The 27456-nt window shown below is 40.3% G+C and overlaps 1 protein-coding gene across 1 annotated transcript in view; it reads right to left on the bottom strand.

Moving 5' to 3' along the window:
* Nucleotides 1-18733, bottom strand: part of pde2a (phosphodiesterase 2A) — a 111860-nt gene extending 93127 nt beyond the window's left edge. The window contains exons 1-2 of the mRNA XM_073481618.1: nucleotides 18596-18733; nucleotides 18222-18312 (exon numbers count right to left, since the gene is read on the bottom strand). Coding sequence (XP_073337719.1) covers nucleotides 18222-18312; nucleotides 18596-18630 — 126 coding nt within the window. The 5' untranslated portion in view covers nucleotides 18631-18733. The remainder of the gene's footprint in view (nucleotides 1-18221; nucleotides 18313-18595) is intronic.
* Between the last annotated feature and the right edge of the window lie 8723 nt (nucleotides 18734-27456).

Here is a 27456-nt window from a genome sequence, read left to right as displayed (position 1 = left end):
TCTTTAATTAATTAACCACAGTTTAGAGTAATACCCTGATTACCACTTGGGAGACAATCAACTGTTGGATCTAAGCTTGAGCACACACGGCAGCTATTGTACTTCAAACTAACGACTCAGCTCTTTTTCTTTTGATACTAAAGAAATGTTGGAGCACCTGATCACCGAGCAGAGACTCTGTGGGGCATGGGTGCTTCAAAAACACCTAAGAAAAGACTGTTTTGGGCGAACCAGCCTGGTGCGCCTGTGGAATGGAGGCTATGTGCGCAACCGGCCATTATATGTAATAAACGCCTTACAGTGAGAAGTTGAAAATGTTTCATTTTCCAAAACAAGCTGGGAAAATGCAATGTTTGACACAAGAGTGATGCACATACCGGGCACACTGTGCCGTAAGAAAACAATAGTTATGCTGGCTAGTCTCAGTGTGATTGCCTGCTGAGGTCAGGCAGAGTTCATGATCTTGGTTAAATTAGCAGTTAAAGGAATAAGGAACTGAATAAGGCAGGACATCTTCACTTTAATATTTAATCAAAACCATCAAAGTCCTGTGCTTTGTTCTCCCATCATCCATCCAACCACCTTGTTTTGAAAATGTGCGCTATACATAAATGAAGCAGAGACAGAAAATATGTTGCCAGGAGATAATCAAGGCAAATATTTAGTGTCACGATAAAATGTGATTCAGAAAACAAATCAGTAGTATAAAATCATAATTTCTAGACAGGTTTGGTTTGTGACACCTTGTATTCTGTTTTCTGCCATTTTAGACAGTATATTTGCCTCTCTCGTAGTGCAACCTCTGCTAACAAAATGACACAAAATGTGACGAGACATGAAGCAATGTCAACACGACAGCAGAAAAGTGTTTCAACGTTTGATTTAACACATCGGTGATGTGACATCATGTTTTTCTGTCACTCAGATGTGAAGACAGAAGTCAAAATTCAGACAGTCTATCAGGGGAGAATCCTTTAGCCGAGGAAGATAACGATTTCTCCAACGATGCAATACAACTGCAAGACACGTTTCAGCTTGCTGAGTAAGGGGTGCGTCACTCACTTATTCAACTGGCATCCTGTATTGCTGTTATTATCACAATTTTATGAGTGTTGTCACTGTGCTCTCTGGCTGCATGTTGAGGGGAGAAAAACTGAAGCTAAAACTGTAAATTAAGCTGAAAGGGATTCAGGGAAATGATGGAGATAAAGTAGTTATTCCAGGAAAAGTTAATTACGGGACATCATCAGACAAATCCCTTGTATTCGTCAGACATCACAATGATCATCTGATTGAGACAGACTGATGTATACACTCTTTATAATTATTTGATAGTTATCATTTAATAAATTATCAATCATATTTCTGTATGCATCGGTTCTGGATGAATTTATTTGAATAAATTACTTGTATTCTTTGCAATCCCATTCAAGGCTTCAGTGTTGGCAAGACCAACAATAGCAAAAATAATCCACAGAAAGCAAAATGTTATTTTCTGGCGTGGGATCCAAGTGAAGACACAGCAGCAGCAGCAGAAACACTTCAGGAAAAGAGTTTGTGGCACAACACAGAAATAAAAGAGCTCTCCCACAGTGACCATCGAGAACAGTAAATACTGTAAAAGCTTTTATAAGATGGGGTCAGTTCACAAAATGATTATCTACTTTATCTTTATTGAAAATGTAACAGTGATGTAAATGGACCTCCTGTCGGCTCATCACACTATGAGAACTACAAACATCACAGTCAGCCCTTACTCACCAGAAAAACGGCCGTTTGGTGGTCTGTGCAGGGCGCTTAGTACGACTAATATTTACCTTTATTGTCAGGCGGCGACCTTCAGGGGATGTAGCAATTATGACTGGAGCAAAGGAAGAATTGAGGTGTGGTGTGGAGAAAACCTTCATATGGGGATGGAAAGGTGGATGGACGGCTCCAACACACCCGGACTTTCACCCAGGGGACCTCTGTTTGTTTGCTAAGTGAAACCAAAAGAAATCATGTAACGTACTGAACTGTAAATTAAGTAATTTAACTTCGACTACTTATTTGAATCCAGACTGTGATCTTTTTCTTAATCTAACCAAGGAGTTTAAGTACCTAAACATAACCAAACTGCAGCCCTTTAACAATGTTAACCACATGACGACGAAGGTCCAGTTGGCCTGATGTTGGTACTGTCCAACGATAATACAGTATATGTCATCTCTCGAGTTCATACATTTTTGAAAGCATGATGGTATTCCAAATGTGTTTAAATGGTAAATTTGCCATGTAACAAAAAGTAGGAAAACAGACAAAAATACATAGAAGCACAATGAAGACCATACATGTACGATTTAAATGAAGAAATATTGGTTTAATGTGGCATCGAGAGAATACTGGAGTTGAATTTAATCATGTAACAGTTACAAAACATGTCCATGTAAGTGTTGCAGAAGCTATTGTGCCGTTAAATGGCAAAATGAGGTTTTAAAATCCTACACGTTTGATTCGAGGTAATTTAAATAGAGACTGATGACTAACCACATGTAGTCACACTGGAAACGATGACTCGTCCCCAGCAGCAGCAACACAGTATTGAGTTTGCTGCGTCATAAAGTCACTGGAGGAGGATAACACACCACTGTTCAGTTTCAAAGGCTTCATTGTTTCGTCTGTCAGTGAGCCAAGTGTGTGCTCTTTTTTTTTTTTTTTACCTGCTGACATGCGCTAAATTGAGTTTTCATTTTGTCTGTTATCGGGGTTTTACACTCACAGTCAGCAGACATGACATGAACTTTAAACACAATTTTCAACGGGCTCTGCAAATACTGCGATATTGATTTAAAATTGATTTTCTTTTTCTTTTTTTTGCGAGGAAAATCCACATATTGACATTTGAATTCAACAGTCTTAGGTACACTTGTATTCCATCTTCTACTTTGCTTCAATTAAAAGAACTGACAGCTCTGTGAGGGTTGATTCTCCTGCCATGAAGATGTAAAATAATAGTTTTAATTAACTGTAAAATATGGTCAGATTTATGAATAATGGTAAAACCGCTTTACCATTAAATACTGATGGCAGAAGATTTGTTACAACTCGGTTATGAAGCGGTAAAAAAGCTAGATGACTGTTAAACATGCAGAACTGATCACATTACAGCTGAGATACAAAATAAATACACACGTCAAAAACATATTCCACGTTGAACTACTTGATTTACTGGCTTTTGAGTCCATTATACCTGACACTCTCAGTGATTGCGGTGCTGTTATCTCCCACATTAAAGATAAACTGGGTGAAATTAATAATGATAACTTCAAGCCCAAAACCCAACACATGACAAATGCTGATCAATTTCCTATTTTCCACAGCTCATATCAAGCATCATGCATGTTTGCCCTTACATGAATCATTTACATCGATTCCATGGGGGTTGTGTATTTCAGATGCTTCTCAGGCTTATGATTGACTCAATTATAAAAATAAACCTAAGAAAACACTATACGGTACAGTTTATTCATTTCAAGGTAATTCAATTTAAAGTTTCTATGTTTTTGTTTTCAGGCCACTATCACTATCATCACTCATTTCAATGGAGTAACGGGAGGTGGAACATTATCTCCGCTCATGTTTAACTTGTTCACGGCTGACTTGTCCAGGCAGTAAAATGACTGTAACAGGTTGTGTGATCTTGTAATTTATCATGGCTTTAATTTTCTCCCTGCGGTGTTGGTTCTCAGAAGTGGTTGAGCATATGCTTTCGATATGGCGCCAACCTCTACGTCAAAACTGCTGCCAAAAATAGAGATGTGATGCTAATTAGATGTAACGAGGACAGAAATAGGTCAAGTGTCTTAATTATTATTTTTACAGAAGACTGTTTGTTTCATTTTCTTGATATTCTTGTTTTTTTCTGTATTTTTGCAACATTTTTTTTACATGTTCAAAATTTTAAAAAGTATCAATTAATGAATGTACGGGTGTGTTTGCTTCACTAAGTTGTGGTCAGGCAGCTATAGGAGTTTGTTTATTTTGATAGAGATGATGATTTTACGTGATGGTAGTTTTTTCTTTCTTTCTTTAATGGGTTTTAGGTCTGGAAATAACATGGTGCACCGAGTATGTTCCTTTGCAAGCAGCCCATCGGTCCTCTTACTGAATTAAATTCTGTCATTTATTTTTCATTTGATATCGCAGCCCTTAGGAAGCATTTAGTTCAATTAAAATGTGAATGTAAAATGGCATGAGTGGAAAAGAAAAATAATCATTTTTCTGTTTTCCTCTGCAGGGTCAAACAGGATTAGCTAAGGCTGGAACACATTAGCTCAATTTTATGCCACTCAGTCTGGGTCTGTCAGTTTGCCTCCGGTTTTATTTAATTTTCAAGACACACTCAAGCTGAAACTACCTGTAATATTGATAAATTGAGTGCGTGTAATATTAAAAATCGAGGCTGAAGTGCTGGAGGGAACAAGCCAGTGGCCCACAAGTAACATAAGGGACGGACTCAAGAGATGGACAGAGCGTCAACATCAATCTGACGTCTTGCCTGTGATCAAGCAGCGCTGAGCGACACAGTAGACACACACTCCCTTCTACACGCCTGTCAAGTGGTTCAGCAGTTACATACTTGGACGGGGATTGCGGCCTAGCCCCTGAAACACGACGTGTCAGGACTTTTCAGAAGAAAGATTGCAATTATGAGAAGTTCAAGTGTATCGAGTTGTCAAGGAAATGGATGTAATTCGTCTGCATGCTAAAAAGAAGCAGAAAAAACAGATAAAAGACATGGTGAGAGAAAAAGACAGACAAATATGACAGTTTAATATAGAGGTGACATTAACATTTTTTGGTTGACGAGCTGCTAAGTTGCATCATAGACAGGCTGAAAAACTTCAGTGTCAGTCCGGATCAGATGTGTTCATGTCTAAATCAGGTCCAACTGCAGAGGGTAGACAAAATAAACTCTGGAAAAGGATCATTTTGAAGTTAATCAATCATCAATTGCTCTGGTTAGCTTCGTTTTGTAAGTGCAGATTGTCTGTGTTTCCTGTCATGATTGTTCAAACTGCCGGTCTTGACTTTTCAATTGATTTTTCAGCTGTTCTGACTGATACGCCGGCTCTTTGCAGCATTGTTAGCTGTCTCCTGTTGCTTTGAAAATGCACATATCAAAGTGCCGATTGCCAGACCGCATTTACAGCTGACAAAAGGCTGCTAATCAGCATTCAGCATAATAGGGCCCACCCTGGTAGCAGTGTTTGTACCTGTAATTTATATACTTCAAAGTGAAAGTACTGAACAATGAAATGCTTGTGTCGACTCCTTGAAAATAAGTCACCTTAATTGGGCTTTAAACAGAATTTCTGTACAAACTGTAGTTAGGGGTTTCTGCAAGTTAATTTTATAATTCATTTAAGATTGATTTTCAAAAATGGACCCAAACAAAAGATATGAGAAAATCAAAACCTCACAATAACACAGCTGCAACTTCAGTTTGAGCACACAGGGTCCAAGTGCTTCACCAGATGCATTCAAAGGTGCAGTATATCTCACATAATACACAGAACTAATTTAACTCACATGCATGAAAAGTGTTTTCACAGCCAAAAGTTAGCTCCATAAGAAATAATGTGATTTAAATGTCACGTCACATTCCTTTTACTGCAGGTACACTTCACAAAATTCTATTCCCAAAAAAAATTTTCAAACTTTTCTCCATTGATCAAAAACTTTAATCATTGTGCATCTTGAAGCGTCTGACTGGTTCATTTACCCTGAGTCACAGCAGCAAATGGGACTCAACCTCAGCCTGGAGCTGTGTGCGACTTCATGATCTACCTATCAGAGGAACATAGTGCTTCAATTTCACAACTCTTTCAACCATACAAATCTTTGTGTTATCACTGATACAACCATCATAACTGTCATATCCTTTGCATCAACGTGCAGCTACACCCTCAGGCTCTGGCTGCTTATCAAAACGCTTTATAATGATGCCGGTGCTGCATGAGCTACTCTGTAGAGACACCTTCATGCAGCTGAAATGCCGATGGTGATGCCTCAACGCACACGGCGGCTGGCTGCTTTACCTCCCATTCAAACTCTGACTGTCAAGCTGTCAGAGCGTGTGCTGAGCTGTGACACAGAGGAAGGGCTCCCTTTCCTCCGTGACATTTTGATCCGATGACTGTGACCAACAACCCCACCCACCATCTAAAAAAATCCTCATCATCCAGCAACATGAGTGCACTGGACAGTGATGCGTCATCTGCAAAGCGTTAGAGATCAGTCAAAAGTTTGAAGTTTCCATCTATTGTATTTTTTAAAAGTCAAGGGGAGCAACAGCAGTTGAGTTACCATACTGCCCCAATATACTGTTACTGATGATATTTCTGACTGGAAATAGTTTTGTGTCTTTTAGAATTAGTCAGGACTGAAAGTGTCAAGTTAGCACACTTTTATCTACGGACCAGAGACAAATCAATTGCAAAGCAACAAGGAATGACCCCTGTCACTGACTTTTGTGATGAGGAGCTCAAGCAGACAGAAAATAACTTTGACCACTTCGAAGACTGACATGAGACCGTGTATGTGACTGATAATCAAGCTACACAAATGCTTGAATTGCCTTAATCATCACATCCCCATTCCTTAACGTTATGACTTATGACTTCTTATTAAGTCACAAGTCATAATATGGTTTGGTTTGGTCAAGGTTAGGCACAAAAACTACTTGGTTAGGGTTGAGAAAAGATCATACTTTGGGTTAAAATAACTAAATACAAGCGACATAATGTAAGTAACATAAGTAACACAAGTAACACAACGTAAGTAATGTAAGTGATGTAACGTACATGATGTCAATCTCGCAAAACATACGGTGACATCAGTTACATAATTTACGTATGTCAACTTACTTACGTTACATAAATAAAAAACAAATCACTCTTTGCTCTTGGTCACCAACGGGATGCCAATGCTGGTCTCTGAAGGAAAAGTCCTATAAATGACCAATCCAACCACCCCAGTTGACTTGGACTTTTCTTGCTCTTTATACTACTGCACTATGGGGCGCTACAGGGGTAACTACAGCATCGAACTTAGCTCATTTCCTGAGTGAAAGTCTTCATTATGCAAACTTTGGCGCTCTTACACTCTTGACTTCCCCCTTTGCGGCCGTAATAATTAGATGGACCAGTAAAGGTTGCTGCCTAATGATAAATGTAAATGTGGGTAGTAATTAGGTGTTTGCACTGCTAACCTATATGGTCGTTTTTCTGCTGAGGACGGGCTGGCCTTTAATGGAGAAATTTTATATTTTTCTTTTAGGATGAGGGACACAATTATTCACTCTAGTATCTCTGAGAAACTTTCCAAGTGGGCCTCGTCTGAAAGTGGGATGCTGCGACTAAAGTGAATAATTAGTACAGGCTCCATACAAGAACCTAAATTATTTTTGCACAGTGGAGAGAAAGAAGAATGATAAATTATTAAGTTTCATGGCCAGAATTACAGTGGAGACATTAAAGTTATGTGGTATTCCCCCTAAATGAACATTTTATTGTTTTATTACTAATAAAGTTTTCTTGCATGAAATAACAGACGGATGAACACATTTACACACACATAAATATTCATGAAGTGCTTTTCATTAAGCGTTTATAGTTAATTGTGTGAGTTAACAATACGTGCATGTACAGAAATCTTGGTTGGAATCTACATGCAGTTGTAAATGAAATATCTTGACAGTGTTTGGATCATTTTTACATTGACTGTCCGCAGAGATACAGAAGCTCATTTTGCCCTTTCAGTTAACTGTCAGTCTCCCCACAGGGATATCTAAAAGCCACTCACATGTCTCAATGTATCCCTCTTGATGCAGCTGAGCTTTTAGAGTAAAAGGTACATAAGCCTGAGGGATGATGACCTCTGTGCCTATGGAAAATTTTAAGTGTAAGTTTGAGTGCCTGAATGTGTAGGTGTGTGTGCGTGGTACCGTATGTGTGTGTGGAATGGGAAGTGTGTGTGCAAGGGGAAATGGAAGGCGATCATTATCCATTATTGGTGTGAATTGGATCAATAAGGAAGTCAGTCAACAAAAATATCTAGCAGGCAAATATAAAGTGATAAAAACACACCTACATGCAAGAGCACGCACGTGCTTGCCACACACACTTATGCACCCACATAAATACCCTCACACACACACACACACACACACACACACACGCTTCTTCTGGAGTGGCTGGTTATTGAAATTGCTGTCCAATGGGAAAACTGGAGCATGTCAGAGATACATGAAGGTCAGTACTGCAGAGTGGCATGGTGCAAGAGCACACTGTGTAGGTGAAGCTACCCACACACACACACACACATACGCATACACACGAGTGTGAGCGAGTCAGATAGAAAGGGACACACCCCTCTCTTTTAGTTCAATCCCTCAGGGAAATCACATACTGACACCTCTTTCCTCACTGTTCTTTCACCCACTTCCTCGGCTCTTTTCTTTCTTCTCTGCCTTTTATTCTCCGCTCTATTCAAGCCTCCATTCACTAATGCTCTATTACCACAAAGGAAGGACCGCAAATTGAATGGACAGAGAGAGAATAGCGCTAAAACACACAAACAACCCTCCAAAAACACACTGTGATATTAAAAGAGAAATGAAGAGTGAAAAGAAAGTGCACCTTCATCACCAGGGTTACTGCCTCCTTTATACTGCCTCCCTGAATTTGTCTGTCTGTCTGTCTATCTGTCTATCTATCTATCTATCTGCTAATGTAGCCGTTGTTGCGGTTGACAAACTGTCTATTACTCATGCAGCCTCTCTCTCCTGCCTCTGCACTCACGTCCTTATCTAACTTGGCCTCGCTGGCGGTGAGCTACTGCAGCGATGCCAGTTGAAGAGAAAACCATCTACCCTTTTTTGTAAAAGGAGTGTGGGCAGGCCACCCACCTTAAGTTTTAGATAGATTTCATACATTGGCTTAGAAAACCGCGAAGAACTGTTCCAACTTTTTTTAGAAAGTGGAGTAAAAAATGGTTGTTTTCTGTAGCACAAGCAGTGGGAATGAAGGGAGAAATATGGAAAAGGAAATATTTATGTCTGTATATGTAGTATAGCCCTCTGGCTATGAACTACATTTACTTTTACATTTTATTTGAATTGTTATTGAATTCAAAATATGTTTTTTATTAACTGTGTACAGCAGCTTCTAAGGTGTGCTTACTACTTTATGCTAGAAAATCCCATAATGCCTCATTTTGCAGACGTGTACTTGCAGTTATGCAACACTACATCTTTCAGTTAGTGAGTCACAATGACAGTGATTCATAAACCTCCAAAATCTCAATTGGCTATTCCTTAACCTAATTATAGGGCTTATTATCAGTAACTCATCTGCATTTTTTTCTCTATCATTTTTCATTTTTTATTACTAAAGGATGGACCACTTTTTCTGTAACCATGGTGACCAGTTTCCTTCGAAGCAGGTAACAACAACGTGTGTAAGGACATAAAATGTGAGTTTTAACCAAAAAAGATGAGCCCGACTGGGAACAATGAATCATCAAACAAGGGACTGACAAAACCTGTCTCTATAAACACCAAGTTTATCTGTAGATTTACAATATGGACATGTAGGATTCAAGCCCACTACAGCTGTTCTCCAAAACTTTTTAAAGCTACTGCACCTTTCAAGAATACAAAGGCATGTTTGATTCTGTGTGAGTGCCACTTTAAGAAATCGTTGCAGAAGCAATCTTCCTGCCTACATGAGGTGAACAATGACTCATCAGTTGTTTCTTTCTTCTATTTTGCTCGAAGCGATGAATTTGCCTTCCAGCCCGCCACCTCTCAACTTCATTTCTCTCATTGTGCTCAGGCATGGCAATGGATGAATTAGCTAGAGACAGACTCAATGTACTATAAACTAGTCTATACAATAGAAGAATAAATCATTTGCACTTTACTTACACTGTACATACCAATAAAACTTGCTGGATGAAAACTTTTTGGACTTTCATTGATCTTTACTTGCCAATTTCACAGTAGAAAACAACAAAACAAATAACTGTTCTGAAAATGTCTCCCAGTCTACCTCAGCCTTAAGAAATGTATCTGTTTGCACTTGTCAAATTTTCTTTGACACACAATAAATTCACATTGTGCCCTGTGGTTTTACTGCTGTGGGTTTTTTTAATTGTCATTTCATCTTTCCACAGAATGTTTTACCAAGGATGGATCTTACTTTATCTGTATAAAGGTTAATTAATTTGTCATGTGATCCAAAAAAAAACAAAACTGATCATGGGTCACATGGATCACGGGTTTAAAACACACATATGGCCAAAGGTAGAGTTAAAATAGACGAGGACTGCAGTGAAATGGGAATCCAAAGTGGAGAAAAGGTGGGAAAAAATAGTTTTATCACCATAAAATACGTAATGTTCAGTCAAGCCAAAATGACGAATTCTTTAGTGTATGGTAAATGGACAAGTAAATGGACTGCATTTATATAGCACTTCCATCCCAATGTGTTTTATCACTTGCCTCTGATTCATCCACTCACACACAAACACACAGTGATGGAAGCGAGCTACCATTCAGACAGTTCTCACTCCCAACCATCAAATACAGCAGCCTGGTCAGTGGCCCTACACTTCTACTGCAAGTTTGACGCTGTGGCTACCCTCGAAGCGCCCCTCAGCATAGTAATAGGGGTGGTAAACTACATATCCAATGTATAACCAAGTGTACATTCAATTTGTTTTTAAGTTAAGTTGCTAAAGTTAACTTACATAAATTACGTAACAGAAGCAACTTAAGTTATGTGACTGAACGAACTTACACAAAAGCAGGGTGTTTTCCTAAACCTGAGTAGCTTCTGTGCCTAAACCCAAGTAGTAGTAGTAGTTTTGGTACCTAAACTAACCAAATCCCGACTGTTTAAACGCTAATAACCTTCCAAAAGTCATTATATGCTAATTTTTGCCTGCAAGATTTATTTTGAAAGTCCAGACCTGAAAGTAGTTTTTGTGCCTAACTTGACCGTGGAGCCATGCGTGTGTAACACCAACGCTAGAGAAGTAAGTAAGTAGAGTGTCATAGCTTGAAGCTTAAAGGCCAGAAAGGCCGAGCGGCCATATTTGCCAAGTTAGGAGTGAGAATGTTGGGCATTTGGAGCAATTTGGAGTTCACATTGTCATATGGACAGGAGGAGCTAAAACAAAAAAGCCAAAAACTAAAACAAACAAATTGTAAGAACCTGATTATTATAAAATAACCCACTGCAACACTGTGTGCAGCCTCTTAGTGTGTATCTGCACTGATTGTTAGTTGCTGTGCCCTCATGCTTTGCTTTTAATTATATTAACTCAGGCAACAGACGGTGAACGTGTCATGATTATTAGCTTGCAAACTGAATCAATGTAGATCACTGAAATGCCTTCTTGTACTCTTTGAAGTTTAGATCAGCAGGGACTCTGCTTGCAGCAAATATACAGCCACGCTGTATATTTACCTGCAGATAGGTGCATGTACAGTGGTGGACTGTGTAGGCATGTGCACACAAACACATACACAAGGAGAAAAAGAAGGAGCTTGCTCAATACCCTGCAGGGATCCACTTGAGATAAAATTCAGCAGCGCTGAATAATACCCTCCATTTATCAAGGAGAAAACACTAACCCTGACAAACGCACACGCACACACACGTATATATACAGCACTCTCAGAGGGTTGCTGGGATGTGAAGGTGCCCTTGTGTCAGTGGTCATTTATCAGAATATGTGATTCAAAGTGCCACGGCAGGCGAAGCCCACTGGTTTCTACTTGTGTAAATTTCTCCTCATCGCTTTGAACCCTACGGGTGTGCCCCCTGTAATGTAAAACACTCCCTCACCTGTGCTTGGATTTGCATCATTCATCCACTGTGAGCTCTGTGACAGGACAAATGCCACCACAGCAGGGAAAAGGATACAATAAACAAATGAGTTAGACTTAAGCCCAATATGCAATGAAGCCTTTCCACTTTGACCAGCTACAATAGCAAAATGCTAATAGCATAATAATTATTAACACTTAATAATGTCAAATATAACAATATGTCACACACACTTAAACTGATCTATTAACCTTCTGGTTCAAAACATCAAGAAAGTAGGTCCAACTAAACAGATCCAGGAAACTCTACACATACACAGGGCTGATATCTCCTGTTTTATTTACTAGATTATTATTGATTTATTTTGTTTACTTCTGGAAGTCCATCTGGTTAGTTTCCTGTCTGCCTCTATTCTATCCAGTGTTTTTGGTGCAACGAAGAGGGCTTGAGTTAAACTTGCATAGCGCATGTGGTTGGTATTTAAATGTCCAAATGAAGGGGAAAAAATGAATGAAATGTAAACAAAAGATGTATGCAAATACTTGGAAAAATACAGTTTATGTGCATGTACAAACTTTGTCTGGACATAATCCTGAACCTTTCCAGATTTAATACACAAACTAAAACAAAGTCTGCAAGTGTCTTCACACACACCCCTGAACAACTGCATCAGCTGATGCACCAACCATGCTCGCCTACTTCCATCAGCTGCTGGACGATCGATGTGAAGCTGTCAAGTCACTGCACTTTCTCCACTGCTGCAGCTACTACTCATGCATGTAACGCCTTACCTGTTATCACCGAGTCCCTCGACGTTCACAATCGATAAATGACCGAAGAACGATGTTGAGAACTGTAGAACGTTACAGATCCTGCTCCCGATAATTTAATTCAAGTCAACAGCGATCGATGCAATAAAAACCGAGGGGAGAAGCTCGCACTTGGGAGATAAAAATTGCAAGAGTGACAGTGGCAGGTGATATTGGAGCTTGATATGTTCACTACACAATGGATCAAACCGGTTAAAGGAATAGTTCACTCTAGAACGAAATTCAGTCATTATCGACTCACCCTCATGCTGATGAGAAGTCCGGTGTAGTTTCTTATTCCTCAAAGTGCAGCTGGAGACCCGCGGGGGTACCCTCCTGCAGCAAAAATCCATATAACGGGCGTCAATGTGCCCGGGAAAAAAAAGGTCCATACTGCTCGTCCGCTGCAATCCAAGTGTCCTGAAGTGGCGACATCCAGAGTTTACTCGAAACAACGTCATTTAGTACATTTTTCTAGCCTAAACAGTCACTATACTATATTTGCCTGGAGGCACGCTCCCGTGTGCACGCGAGTCTCCCTCACAGCCGCTTGTACGGAAGCCGCGCCGGACAAGATCAATGAGAACTTGCGATAGATACACACCGGTATTTACATCCTGCTGTGAGTGACCGAGCAAAAAATGTACTTAATGACATTGTTTCGAGTAAACTCTGGATGTCGCCACTTCAGGACACTTGGATTGCAGCGGACGAGCAGTATGGAGGAATATTAAAAAGTTTTTGTGTAGTTTTATGGACCTTTTCGTCTCGGGCACCATTTACGCCCGTTATATGGATTTTTGCTGCAGGAGGGTAACCCCGCGGGTCTCCAGCTGCACTTTGAGGAATAAGAAACTACACCGGACTTCTCATTAGCATGAGGGTGAGTCGATAATGACTGAATTTCGTTCTAGAGTGAACTATTCCTTTAAGCTAGAAGACCTACATTTTTATTTCTATTTAATCATATACAGATATGGTTCACTTTTCACTTTATAAGAGATTTTGTTGCATAAAACTGAATCAAAGCACATTCACTTCATTTAAAAAATGTATTTATGTGCAACATTTATTCTAAATAAATATATTTTTACTGTAAGTTGTGACTGATAATTGGAAACATGCGTGGCTGTCTAGGTCCACTTGAGTCTTCACAGAGAACATTGCTTCTGCAGGTTTTCAGGGTTATGTTATACAATATTATCTGGTGAGTTAAACCATTTTCCCTGTAGTGGCTCCTCCACCACTTCACATATGGTGCAGTGGTATACTACCTACATAGGTCACTTGTTTTGTGCAGCCATTGGAGATAATTTGTTTCAATCTCAAGCATCGAGTGCTCAACGATGTTGGGCTCCGCGGCTGTGTGTGTGTGTATGTTCGACTAAATGTGCTGAATATCAAGCTCTGTGTCGACTGCTTACTGCTGCATATCAGACTGCTGGTACTCACATTGAGGATAAAAGCAGAGTAGACAAGAAATACACACTGACAGTTTAACACAAGGCTGAAATTACTGAGTCAGATCTTTAGGGAGAAACTGTTACATTTCTTTATGTCTTAAGTTCCTCCTTATTCATATTTGTATTTGATTTTGATTGTTTGTTTTAACTACAAGTCTATGTTTCTATTTTATTTCATTTTATTATGTGATTTCTTTTACTTACCTTTGAGTTTGTGAAAATGTGGATGTTATTGGGAGCTCCACTGGCTTATGGAATCAGACTTTGGCTGTTAAGGGTGTAGTTTTTAACAAAGTGATCTCTTAATTTTATGCTTTTCAGTGACTTTAAAGTGTAACTTCACCAATTTTACACATTAAAGTGTGTTCACAGGACTGGGAGGGGAGTACTACTGCATACGTGTAAAAAAGTTATATAAAGTCTTTAGTCGCTCCAGAGGAAGCTGCACTTAATCTAATACCTCCTGCCTCCTGTGATGTTATTCTGTTGCTAAGTTGCATTTTGGGTGATGTAGGTGCCAGGTTTTGAAAAGCAGTCCACTGGTCTAGCATTGCAATACTCTAACACTGAATGGACAGTTTTAAAACAAATTATCAAAACTGATACAGCAGAACCAGAGATATCACCTTTTTTATTCAACACATTTTCTTCCCTTTCAAAACTTGGCACCTACATTACCCACAATGCAACAGAGAGACGTCACTGGAGGCTATTTATCCGATTGCATGCAGCTTCCTCTGGAGCCACAAAAGGCGCTAATACTACTTTTTTTCCACATAGCAGTAGTACTCCCCAAGATCTGTAAACACACGTGTACACTTAATGTGTAAAATCAGTGGAGTCATTTCCAGGAAGCAAATCTTATCTAATATCTGTTTACATTAATTCTAAATGACTAAATTCTTATTCAGTATGTGAGTCGATAAATGTATAATAGTATACATTTTTGACAGAAGATCCCTCTGTCAGTAGCTACATCGACAGCTCAGCTGCATGTCATTGAGCAAGACTATGAATGTCTACCTGCTCACATACAGAAAAGTATTTTGTTTAAAAAGGAAACTTGCACAGTTGGTATAAAATCTCAGGAAAAAGTGGTAAGAAAATATGATGAGATGGAGAAATACAATTAATTTCCTTGAGTGTCAAACATCTGGCATCATAATATCAAATGTTTGTGATCACGACAGAATAACTTTTCAATCAAAAGGACAGACATGTGCAAGGACGCAGGCAGACACACACAAAGTGCAACTAATGCAATAGTCATCACAATGTGCCACTTGTTTTTTATTCCCGTGAAAAAATTCTCTTTTCATTTTCCTCCAGCAGTGAGATCAGAGCACACAGTTGCTCCTGTCCCCAAACTGAAAATTATAACCCTATAGAGTACACAGTTTAGGAGGCTAAACCTACTCCATCAGCCAGAAACACTTTCATGTCATTAGGGTCAATCTATCTGGGCCGCTACTGTACAGTATAGCGTTCCTGGACACACACACACACACACACACACACACACACACACACACACACACACACACACACACACACACACACACACACACACACACAGACATAATTGCGTGCTGTGCAGTTGCGTTTGTTATGTTCAAATTTTTCCACCTCAGTATTCAGCACAGGAATTTTCCATAGCTTTTAGCACACAATCGTTACTAAATGAGAAGAAAATGTAGAGACATCTGTGCAGGGAGATGAGGAGGAGAGATGCGGATAATTGTCGAGGAGCTGAGGGTAATCACACCTGTCCCCAAGTGTTGCTTTTAGAGGTGCACACACTTGTTGAGCCTCTCACAAACGGCGCAGACAGTACAGCAGCAAAGGCTCAGTATGTGTGAATACGAACAGTTATGAAACCGAGAATACATTTGCATCCACAAACAAACACCCAGAACAGCAGAGCTTATAAAATATATAAATGATATCTGCGCAAACACTTATTTTGTTGAATTTTAGTGAAGCTGGGCCATCTCTCCCTCACAGACACACAAGCACGTAAGCACCACCCCCGATTCCCTGACGAATTAATCCTCACATCTGTTCTGCTGGAGACTGAGAAGAGATTAACCTGCTGCTTTTACTGCCTCATTGGCTCACACGCATGCAAAAATCAACACACACACACACAGACATACATGCATACATACAGTATATCGCTTTCACACCTACATGCTGTGCAAACATAGAAGAGCAAGGGTCACACAATCGCACATATTCAGGACACACGCAGAGCATTTGTAGACAATCAGACGCTCGCATTCACAGAAATCTTAATCCGTCGGATCAGAGGATGAGAGTCGTGACATTACCAAAACCTTTTCGTGGAAACAAGGACTGTAAAACAAATGCAGAATTCATTCCTCTAAACGCATCTTCGAGACATAAACAAATTCTGTCAGGCAGCTCCTGCAGGTGGCGCTGCACACACTGCACAACAGCCTAATCAGACAGGATTACAGTACTGGTGACGCTTCAGCAACGGACCGTCAGAAACAAACACAGAAAGGCTGTAAGAGAGGAATGCAGTCGGGCAAGACTTTCAGCAACGTAACCCGACTGTGGAAATGCATATGTGGAGGGCTGACTCAGAGGTCCATTAGCACTGTAACGACAGACACACGCACACACACACACAATGTAGCCTGTATATATAAAGGTCAAATGAATAAAACAAATGGCCATCACAATCAAACACACAAGAGACTGTTATTATGGGCGCTTGTGAAATTTCAAGTTATGTTGATAAACTTGTTGAGATGCACTGCATGCAAATACAAGCACACACACACATGCACACACTGTACCATACAGAGTATATACTGTAATATATAATTAAATGTTTATGTATATTAATGACACACTGACATAAATAAGTATTTCTTCACAGTGAATATTGTCTCTTCATCTTCATCTCTTTCATATAAATGACAACATTTGTGCAGGTAGGGTTGTGTGTGTGTCATCAATGTGCGCACACACGTGCCTGCGTCACAGTAAGTGTGTATCTGTTGAGGTAATTAGGTCTGTGCAGAACATGTCGACACTGGCAGCCAATCAAATATTTTTTTTCTGTTTTGCTGCCAATAACATTAAATCCCTCTGCAATGTAAGACACAAGTGAAACACACACACACACACACAAACGCCATTCTCATATTGTGTACAAACACAAACACACACATGGTCTCAAACTAATTCTGCTTGACGGCACGTGTGAGGATACGAGAGCAGCAATTTTGAGGTATCTGCTTGTGTGCCACAAGTCATACAAAAGAGCGAGTGAGACGGAGCGAAAAAGAAACGAAGGGGCAAAAAAACATCAAAATGAGGCTTACTGCTCTGGGGACTGCAAGAACAAATTGTATCAACTCAACTGAAAAACTAAAACACACACGAACTTGCATGTAGCACACACAAATAGAGATGGTGCACAAGCACACATCCGCCAATCAAACAAAAATGACGCTGCCTTTAATTTCCTACCTTTCATGTTTATTGCTGTTTTATGTTTTATCCAGCCGTCTTTTATCTGAACCCTCACACACAAACACACACACACACGCACACACACACAAACAGAAGCCCCAGGCAAGTAATAAGTATCTCAGCGACTCAATCAGCGGAGAAAGACAGCAACAGGAGCTGAAACTTACCTCCTCCAGACTCAAGTCCATCCTTCTCCAAAACGAGAACGGTGAGAGAATAACAAGAGGACAGGAGTGTGTGTGTGTGTATGTGTGTGTGAGTGTGTGTGAGTGTGTGTGCGTGTGAGTGTAAGGAAAATTAAAAAGGAGATCAAGGGACCAAAAGAACAAAACAGGGATTTATAACTGATTTGATTAAAAAGAAAACCAGGAGTGTTGAGTGTATTGAGGTGAATGTATACAGACTATAGTCTACCTGTAGTTGTTACAAACTGGCCAAAGAAAAAAAACTAACAGGAAGAAGGAAAAGAGAAGAGGGCAGAGGGCGTGAAGCATATAGCATCCTGTTTTTCACACAGCGTGGACAAGAGAGTAGTGAAGAAGAAGAAGAAGAGTGAATCCTACCTGGAGTTGTTCGGACAACGTGGTGGACTGTCTGGTAGTCAGGGCTGGAGCTGAACTCTCATCAGGACGCAGAAACACTTGCTGACCGCGTCTGCAGGCATCAAAAATAACAGTCAGGATCTCTCTCTGTGTGTGTGTGTGTGTGTGTGTATTTGAGTTGTCCGCTGTGCACACATGGAGTCAGCTGAGTGATAAGCTGCTGGAAAAAGAGCATTTTCACACACAGACACACACACTCAACAACTTATCTTTTGCCTGAACTGAGGAGTGCAGGAATTTAAAGGTGTGTGTGAGGGAATGTAGGAGAAAAGGTGAGTGTGTTCACGTGTGTGTGTGTGTCTGTCTGTGTGTGTGTCTGTGTGTAAAGTCCTTACAGGTCCTTCCCTTTCTTCCTCTCGAGCGCAGTCATGTCATCTCCACCTGTCGTACGCAGAGAGAGCGCTGGAGTCACACACACATTCGCACACTCAGCGACGCACCGATGCACACACTCGCGCCGGCAGGCTGAGACACACACTGGCGAGCCAACACCGTGAGCCGCAACGCATAGAGCCGAGAGTGAACACTCCCTCCTCCTCCTCTCTCCTCCCACCTCTCCCTCTCTCTCTCTCTCTCTCTCTCTCTCTCGCTCTCTCTCTCTCTCTCTGCTCCTCCTCTGGGTCTTACTGCCTCTCTCAACCCTCAACATGTTTCAGTTTCCTGCTGTCAGTGTGTGCGCTGGCAGGATGCACACACACACACAAAAGAAACCACGAAAATACAGGTACAGTAGATGGGAAGCAGTGGAATTATGAACCCAGTCGCCATAATATTATGAGTAATAGTTACAATGAGACTCATCCCTTTTGGATTTTAGTGATTTTAATTTAAAAAAAGACTGATTTTCAGGCAGATTTCAACACTGTCGTCACCATGAAAAAGACACACTAGCTTTTTGTTTTCAAACATTTTAAATGACCTTTACATTTTCTTGACAAGCAATTATGACTGGTGACTGACTGACTGGTACAAAAGTCTTTCCTGTTAACTTCTGTGTAGACCAAAACATTAGACATTAAACCTATAACCTGAGGACTCTAACCTGAGGGAATAACGCATTTAAACCTTATATGGGCCAAGGTCACCGCATTTTTAAGCATTTTTTTTTTTTACTTATATAGATGTGACTAGGGATTACACACAAGCAGTTTTGATGTCAGGTGAACCAGTGAAGGTGAAGTAATGGCTCGCTCCCAAATCATTTAGATATAGGTCTGGTCTTGTTCAGGGCTGCACCTAACGATTATTGTTAGTTTCGCCGCATTGCCGGATCCAGCCCTAGTCTTTTTAGCCCAAAATAACTGGCCGTGCCATTTCCAAAATGGCTGCCAAGTGGCAATACTTGTCTAAAAGGACTTTGACCCATCCATCAACCTCAGCCTCCACCATGATGGACTTTCTTACTCTTTACACGACATTATTATGAGTGGTATTTGGAGACATTTGTTCTCCCCCGAAGGTAAATCGGTAGGACTGGCATACCACCTGCACACAAAATTTGACTTAAGCGTATGTGCTGCACACAATTTCAAAACACAAGCTATATGCTTCACTATTAGTTTAATTTATGTATATCAATTAAATCTATAATATAGATACATTTAGATATTTCACATTAGCTCAAAAGGTTAAAGCCATATATGATATGACATGATCAAAATGTCTTTCGGCAAGACTGAGGTAAGAGAAAGTATTTCATGTAAGAGCAAGTGAAATGAAAAAGGGCAGAAAAAGTGAATAATGCCCCAGAATTCTGCAAAGTAACATAAAGTAGGCACAAAAACTGATTAAACTGCAGTCTCTGCCCTGCAAATGCTTTTTCTATAATCTGATTTTCACCCAGTCTTAATATAAAATAAAACATTATGAGTTCTTGGAAAATAAATAAACCCAAATTTAGCCCTACAACCAGCCTAACACAAACAGATAATTTTAATGCATCAAATATTTAAAAGATTTATCTCCACCAACACTCCTCTATGCATTTATTCAGCAGACAGATTCATCATATCAGCCCCAATCTGCTGCAGGAAGCGTCCCGTGAGCCCCTGACAGCTGACTCTCTGAGGTGACATTGGCAGTGACGGGACATTTAGCATGAAGCTGTACAGCAGGCTGAATAGGACTGTGTAATGTCGTCCATCAATCTGACAACAACCCTCAGAGTCATTTACTAAAAACAAGCTGGCCGGCAGCTATGCACACACTCAAACAATGTCACGGCATATCAGATGGATAATGTTGCTCTTACAGCAGCTGTATCAAGTCAACACTGTCATTAATTTTTAGGTTTTATTTAAATGCACTCCGTCTCACGGTAAGACTACTGTTGTGTGAGATTTTTGTTAAACGCAGATCACTTAAAAAGGTATTGACTGAATCAATTTGACGCTATCACAAGCAAACAGTCACAATGCTAGATCACAACTGGCTGAGAGAAGCAGCTCCTCTAATTCAAATGAAGTAAGCCGCTTCGGTTCAAATGCTGAAAATTGGGCTGACTGAGAAAAGATATTGTTAATTGTTTGGAAAAACAATCCAAATGAATTAGTGTCGTGACATGTTTACTGGAGGCTGAAATTGCCTGAAATAACAAGGCATCTTTAAAAATGTGAGAACTTTAACCACTTAAACCAAGTCACATTTGATCAGTTTCATTAATAACTTTTTTTTAGCATATTAAATACGCTGCTCTATAGTGTTTGAAGCAGTATAATGCTAATGCACGAAATGTGTTGCACTTTCTCCTGTACTGTACAGCATTTTCCTGTAACTGAGCATGACTATTTCCACATCAGGGCTGTAGTGGAGGGGTAAATGCTCATAAACTCAGTAATCCACCTTTGTCAAATAAAAACATCGGGTTTATTCAGTTTATCTGTTACCAAAGTGTTGGTCCTAGAGCCTCATAATTAATCCATCATTTCAACTTACAAGGTTCAAGGTTCATTTATTTATCATTTTACAACTACATGGTTGCATAAATGAAACTGAGTTTGAGTCATTTTATGCTACATCACAGAAACAACAGAAACAAAACAAACTATATTACAGAGTGGAGTGCTGAGGATGAATTGAGGGGTCTCACACTGAGGAAAGAAGCTGCTCTGTGGTCTGGTGGTGCGGCAGCAGATACTTCTGTATCTTTTGCCAGATGGCAGCAGGGTGAACAGACTGTGGTTTGGGTAGGTGTTGTCTTTTAGTATCCTTTGGGCTCTGTGCAGACATCTCACTTCATCGATATCACTGATGCTCTGTAGATGGGTTCCTGTGATTTTATGGGCAGTTTTATTCACCCACTGTAGAGCCTTCCTATCCTGGGCTTTGTACAAACCATGCCATTTTTACAAAACGCTGATGAAATCTGGAGCAAGCTGTTGTGGTTGACTGGGTTTAGGCACATAACTCTTACTCAGGAAACCAGGGGCTGAATCCTGTTTGGAACACATTATTATACTGTTCCATGGTTATTTTTACACTAAGTTTACTTTATTTTTACACATTTTCAGTTTCTTTACAGTTTTCTGCTGCTGCTTGGTCAGATTTAGGCAAAAAACTATACTCGGTCAGGTGTAGGAAAACATGGTTTGGGTTAAAGCTGCTATAAGCATTATTTTCTCATTCATTGTTATAGAGTGTTTGGTCAGTGACACATTTCTTTCCTTCCCCTGTTATGCAGAAAGATAGAAAACAAATTTTCTGGCATCCATGCTCCTGAACACGAGTGCTCCCCATGACAGCTTATACTACCAAACGCACCAAACAAAGAAAAACACTTGAAGAAAAGAAAGAGGCAAAGAGAGCTGCCTAAAAAAAAAAAGACTGTTGCTGATGCCGATAGCACTTTAAGCAGCTTTACTTAACATTAAATGGTTGACAAGCCCGTTCCACATGTGAAAAAAGCCAATCACGCATGAATGTATGTAACTGACATGCGAAAATTTAAATTTATTAGGTGGAAAAAAGCCAATCCCTTGTGAAAATATTCAATTCACGTGAAGATGTGACTTTCACATATAAAAATGCAAATTTTCTACGTGAGGTTTTTGTAAAGGATGCGTACGTCAAAGACTTTTAATTGGTCAGTGCTTGGAGAGAGGGGGAGCTCAGAGTCAGAGGTTGATCCTGGGTTCATAGAGTCATTCTGACCTGAGTGTGCTCAGCAATAAAATGCTGTAATATCCCAGAAAACCTTGAGGCTGCCTGTTTTCTAAACATGGTGAAAGGTTACTCCTGTACAGCACAACCTCAAACACACTGACCAGTGTTGGCTAATAGCAGCAAAATACACAGAGGAAATCAGCACTGCACACTGTTCATGTTATCACTTCTGCTACTGTGTCTCTCATTGACAGAGCTCACATGAACACACACTCAGGTGGGCCCTAACATGCGCTCAGGAAAACACACAAGCAGCCAGAACACACACTTGAAAACAGGTTAGTTCAAAGCAAATTCTCCTCAAAGACTGTCTCTCCTCATCTGCTGTGGACTCTGTGATCTAGATTACCTTTAAAACACACACACAGACACGCACACACACACACGCACGCACACGCACACGTTCAGCTGAATAGAGTATTGATCCCAAGTTTTTGATTAAAACAGGGGCTGTTGTTGCCGCTCAGATGCAATCAACACACAAACCCAACGTGTGATCACTTACTCACTCAGTTGCTCTTTGACACACACACAAGCACAGTGCCGCAGCATGAATAACTACAGCACAGAGGAACATAATTAGCGAGGATGCAAGCGTGGACCTGGGATCTGACGAGGATACAGCCAGTAACCTTGGTGTGTGTGCGTGTGTGTGTGTATTTATGAACAAAATGTGTGTCAACATGTTGTGTTGTTGGCTGTGCTGAGGTGAGGGTTGGGGTTAATGTGTGTGTATGATGTCCATAAAAAACAGTGATTGAAAGTGCAAATGTACAGAAATGTGCATGTACATGTGTGTGTGCGTGCATGTGTGTGTGTGTGTGTGTGTGTGTGTGTGTGTGTGTGTGTGTGTGTGTGTGTGTGTGTGTGTGTGTCCTGGCAGCGGAGTGATTGAAAGCTCTAAATGGTAAAGCAGCACTCAGGGGAATAGGGCTAATATACATAATGGTGGAGCTATATTAACAGCATCCTGATCCACCCCCCTGACGCACGCACACACACACACACACACACACCTAGGTGTCAGTTGAGCCTCTTCTTCTCATCCCCCACACACAACCAGTTTTTCTCTTGCTGGTCTGACTGAGCCGTGAAAAAAGGACGGAGATAATAAAAACATCTGAGTTCTGAGGAAATAAATAATTAGTATGTTTATACAAGCTCCTCGCTTAACTGTATTGTTAGCAACAATAATTGCAGGGCAGTTTTTCATGCAGGTTTAAGTGCATATTTGTTCATTGTACTCATGTGATTGCTGATTAATGAATGATTATTACATGACAGCCTCTCAGGTGACAGATTACTGCCACTCCACAGATATATTAACATTTCATTATCAATTCCTCGCTGATAAAATCACGCAGCATTCTCTAAAACTGATTCTCCATGGCATGAAAAATTTCGAGAGCCTTTCACATCAGCTTCTCATTCACTGCGCGTCCATCCCGGCTTGAAAGGGATCTGCAAACAAATTGACATCCTCTCCAGTGGAACAATGGTGGATTCCATCTTGAGGTGGCCGCTTCAGAAATGTGCGCAGCTTGATGAGCAATGTGCACTCATGGAAACGCTTCTGCTGTGTGAGGAGCCGGAAAAGATAGAGAGAGGCAGTAAATGGTCACGCTTGCAGAGGATTGTAGGTGCAGATTGTTAGGTCGGATCAGGGATGAGCATGAGGTGCTTGACTGGAAGACTAAAACAGAACAGAACTGTTCTTTGTTTTCAACTCTGACACCTGCCCTAGGCGAAAGCCTTGCACACCTGGAGCTGTATTCAAAAACATTCTGAGAATTCCCTCAGAGAGCTCCTAACTCAGCCTAAAGCTAAGAGTCCTAGCTTAGGAGTGATTCAAGGAAAAGTTCACCCAAAAATAAAAACTCAGTCATTATCTACTGACCCTCATGCAGATGGAAAGTCAGTGAAGTTCTGGACATCACAGTATAACAGCGCAGCAGCATTCTTAGCAAGTAGCTGGGGACAACAAAAAAACAAACAAATGAATGGCTAAATACAGCCCGAGGTCCCAAACTGATTTTAAAATACTTTTTTTACACTCTGTGTCTTGTCTGAAGTTGGTGCATTAGCTTGAATGCAGGTTGAATTTGGAAATAACAGCTTTTCAAATTAATTTAGGATCTCTTTGATTATGTTGGACCAGCTGCATGGAGCCATTTTATGTTTTTTTTATGTTTTAAAACAGGTCCCCATCTATTTCAGTTGTTTAGGAGAATGCTGCAACGCTATTTTGCTGTGAAGCTACAAAACTTCACCCAACTTTCCATCAGCATGGAGGGTGAATAGATAATTAACTTTCATTTTTGGTGAACTTATCCTTTAAGGAAACTTCTTCAAGCAACTCTAAGCAAGAAGGAGAAAGACACACGAGGGGACAGGAGGTGTGGTTGACCCTGTTGCATTAATTAGAAGATAATCACAGAATTTAGTCTCTATTAAGACATTGTGTAATTACAAATATTATTTTATGTAATAAACATCTCTGTTGAATAAATTGGAAGCCATACTTTAACAGTAGTAGGCCTTCTTCAACTTTTTGATATTAATGAGCATGAAACTGTTTAAAAGGAAAATTCAAACCAATGTGCAGGTGAGGGAGAATATATATGCCTCAGTCCCTCTGGCTGTGCACACCAGTGAGGCGTGTGATGAGTCGCAGTCTAAAGTGAGAGGAACTGTGAAAGCGCTGTAATTGTTTGTGTCATCACTCTGTTCATGGAAGATTGTGACAGACTCAAGTCATAACTGCTGCACTGATGCATTTTCACAGTTGCAAAATATCTTAGTGTTGTGATCACTTTCATTTCTGCCATTATAGCGTTATTGTGTAACTAGAATGACCACAAACATTATCCCTGCGCGACCTAAACTGTAGCGTTTCATTAACTCACTGTCATTCAGCGTTTTCTACTTCCTCTTTATATTTCCACCATTTTCTCCTCTGCTTAAGAAACTCTTAAGACTCTTCAAAGTCCTCCTCCTTACTCCTTACAGTTTCTCAACTTAGGAGCTCTCTTAAGGGCGAAGATGCTTTGTGAATAACTTCTAGTCCTCTCGGTCTAGTCTTAATTTTAAGTGAATAATCCTAAAAATTTTCTCAGAATTTCATCTCTACAAGCCACTTGGACTTTGGACTTGGAGGCTTTATGAATACTTGGCAATTAAAGTGATTCTTATTCTGCTTCTGATTCCCCTGTCCCATAATATAGAGACTAGTGTTGACATTTCAAACAGAATATATAGTGCATTCATCCCAAACAGTGTAGTACTGTATGTGAGATTTAATCTATTATTTAATCAGTGTGTAAATGAGTCTATAGCTACAGTAGAGCTGAGAAAAGCCAAGGCTACAGCCTGATGTGATGCATGCTGGAGCCGTCAATTCTGAAAATCTATGCTGTCTCAGAACTGTTAAGTGCCTTGGATAAAAACTGTTCACCACATGGTGAATGACTAACGGCTTAGAGAAAAGTGTGTGTCCAACTGTGTGTGTGTGTGTGTGTGTGTGTGTGTGTGTGTGTGTGTGAATATTACTTAAGCTTATTGTTACTCATAACTAATTTCCTTAAACAACACGAGCAGTAAAACAACAGCAGGAAAGCGACAATGACGCCCTACTTTGGAAAGTCACGCAGACATACGCAATCACACACACACTTAACAGCGAGCTGCACTGTTTGTATTGATAACCTATTTCAATAGTGGCTCTACCCTGTAAGGCACAGCACTTGTCTGAAACAATGCCTCTGAATGCAACAGGCATCAATAACACTGCCAACGGGATGCAGAAATAACAGCCGGTGTGCTGAACCAGCTGAGATAAAAGCCATTTCTACCTCCTTTAAAACCCACACATACATATTTCACCTTTAGCGTGTATTGATAACTCAAACAGGACATTGCTGCTTACACTCAAAATATGAACATTTGTCCTCATGTGGGAAAAAAAATGCTTTTAAAGTCCTTCACTGACTAAAGGACACTGCAGTCTGCTCTCCACTGCTCCAAATTTGTTCCGACTGCAAGACTCATTTGAAGGCTTTTAAGTGGCAGGTATCCATTATGTGTTTTAAAAATTAATTAGATGATGAAAAGAGTAAGTGTTTTGTAAGCAAAGGTCTTAAGATGACTCATAACCTTTCAAGCAGTGCAGAATGTGCTTCATTTCCACACCAAAAAATTAAAATTCAAGGTAGGTGCGTGGGCGCCTTTCATTCAAATGGTTGAAATCTCACCACTTTCTGTAAAAAAAAAAAAGCAAAACCTAAAGCTTGCTGCACACGTTACAAAAGTCATTTCATTACAAGCAGAGAGTCCACACGTCCATCCACACAGCTTATAAACCTTTCTGGCTTCTATTCATCAGAAATGACAAAGCTGCTTCACGTCAACGTTTCGAGAGGCGGGTTGCTGGTTGCTATGTGAGTTAGAACGTTGGCAACCTGAACAGTTTATAAGCCAGTTTCCATACCAACACACACTGTCTCCTAACTAGAGTCCATCTCGGCAGCGTTGAGTGAGCAGAAGCAGACGAGAGGATGAGGAAAATGAAAAAGATCAGAGGAGAAGCAAAGAGAGGAGAGACCCTACTGCTTTATAGAAAGCATCCCACCTGCTGAGCAACACTACAATGCTAATGTTAATGTATTAAACACTGTATATTTATCTGAGACAGAATTTCACCTAGCAGCCTGAATAGCAGGCTAGTTGTATAATTCTTTAGTTTGCTGATTGACAGTTTACTGCTGTTGAAATTGGAGGCTGTTAAGCAGGTAGTCTGTCTGAAATCCAGCTTTTTTCCCTCCAAAGTCAAATAACCTGGAAAGTTCTGAGCGAGCTGAGTAAAAAGCTAACACTCAAAGGGAAGGTTCAAGGCACAAAATGTGGAGTGGATGTGAGATGCTACCAGGCTGTCAGCTCGCTGAGCATTTGTGGAATAATGATGACAAAACTGCCTGGGAGCACAGGAGAGGTTATCCGTTTTTGGACCTGGCAAAACCGGAGTCTTTCCTGGGCTCAC

Source organism: Pagrus major, chromosome 2 (genome assembly GCF_040436345.1).
Source record: "Pagrus major chromosome 2, Pma_NU_1.0".
NCBI classification, from domain to species: Eukaryota; Metazoa; Chordata; class Actinopteri; order Spariformes; family Sparidae; genus Pagrus; species Pagrus major.
This window is presented reverse-complemented; position numbering and strand designations above follow the sequence as displayed.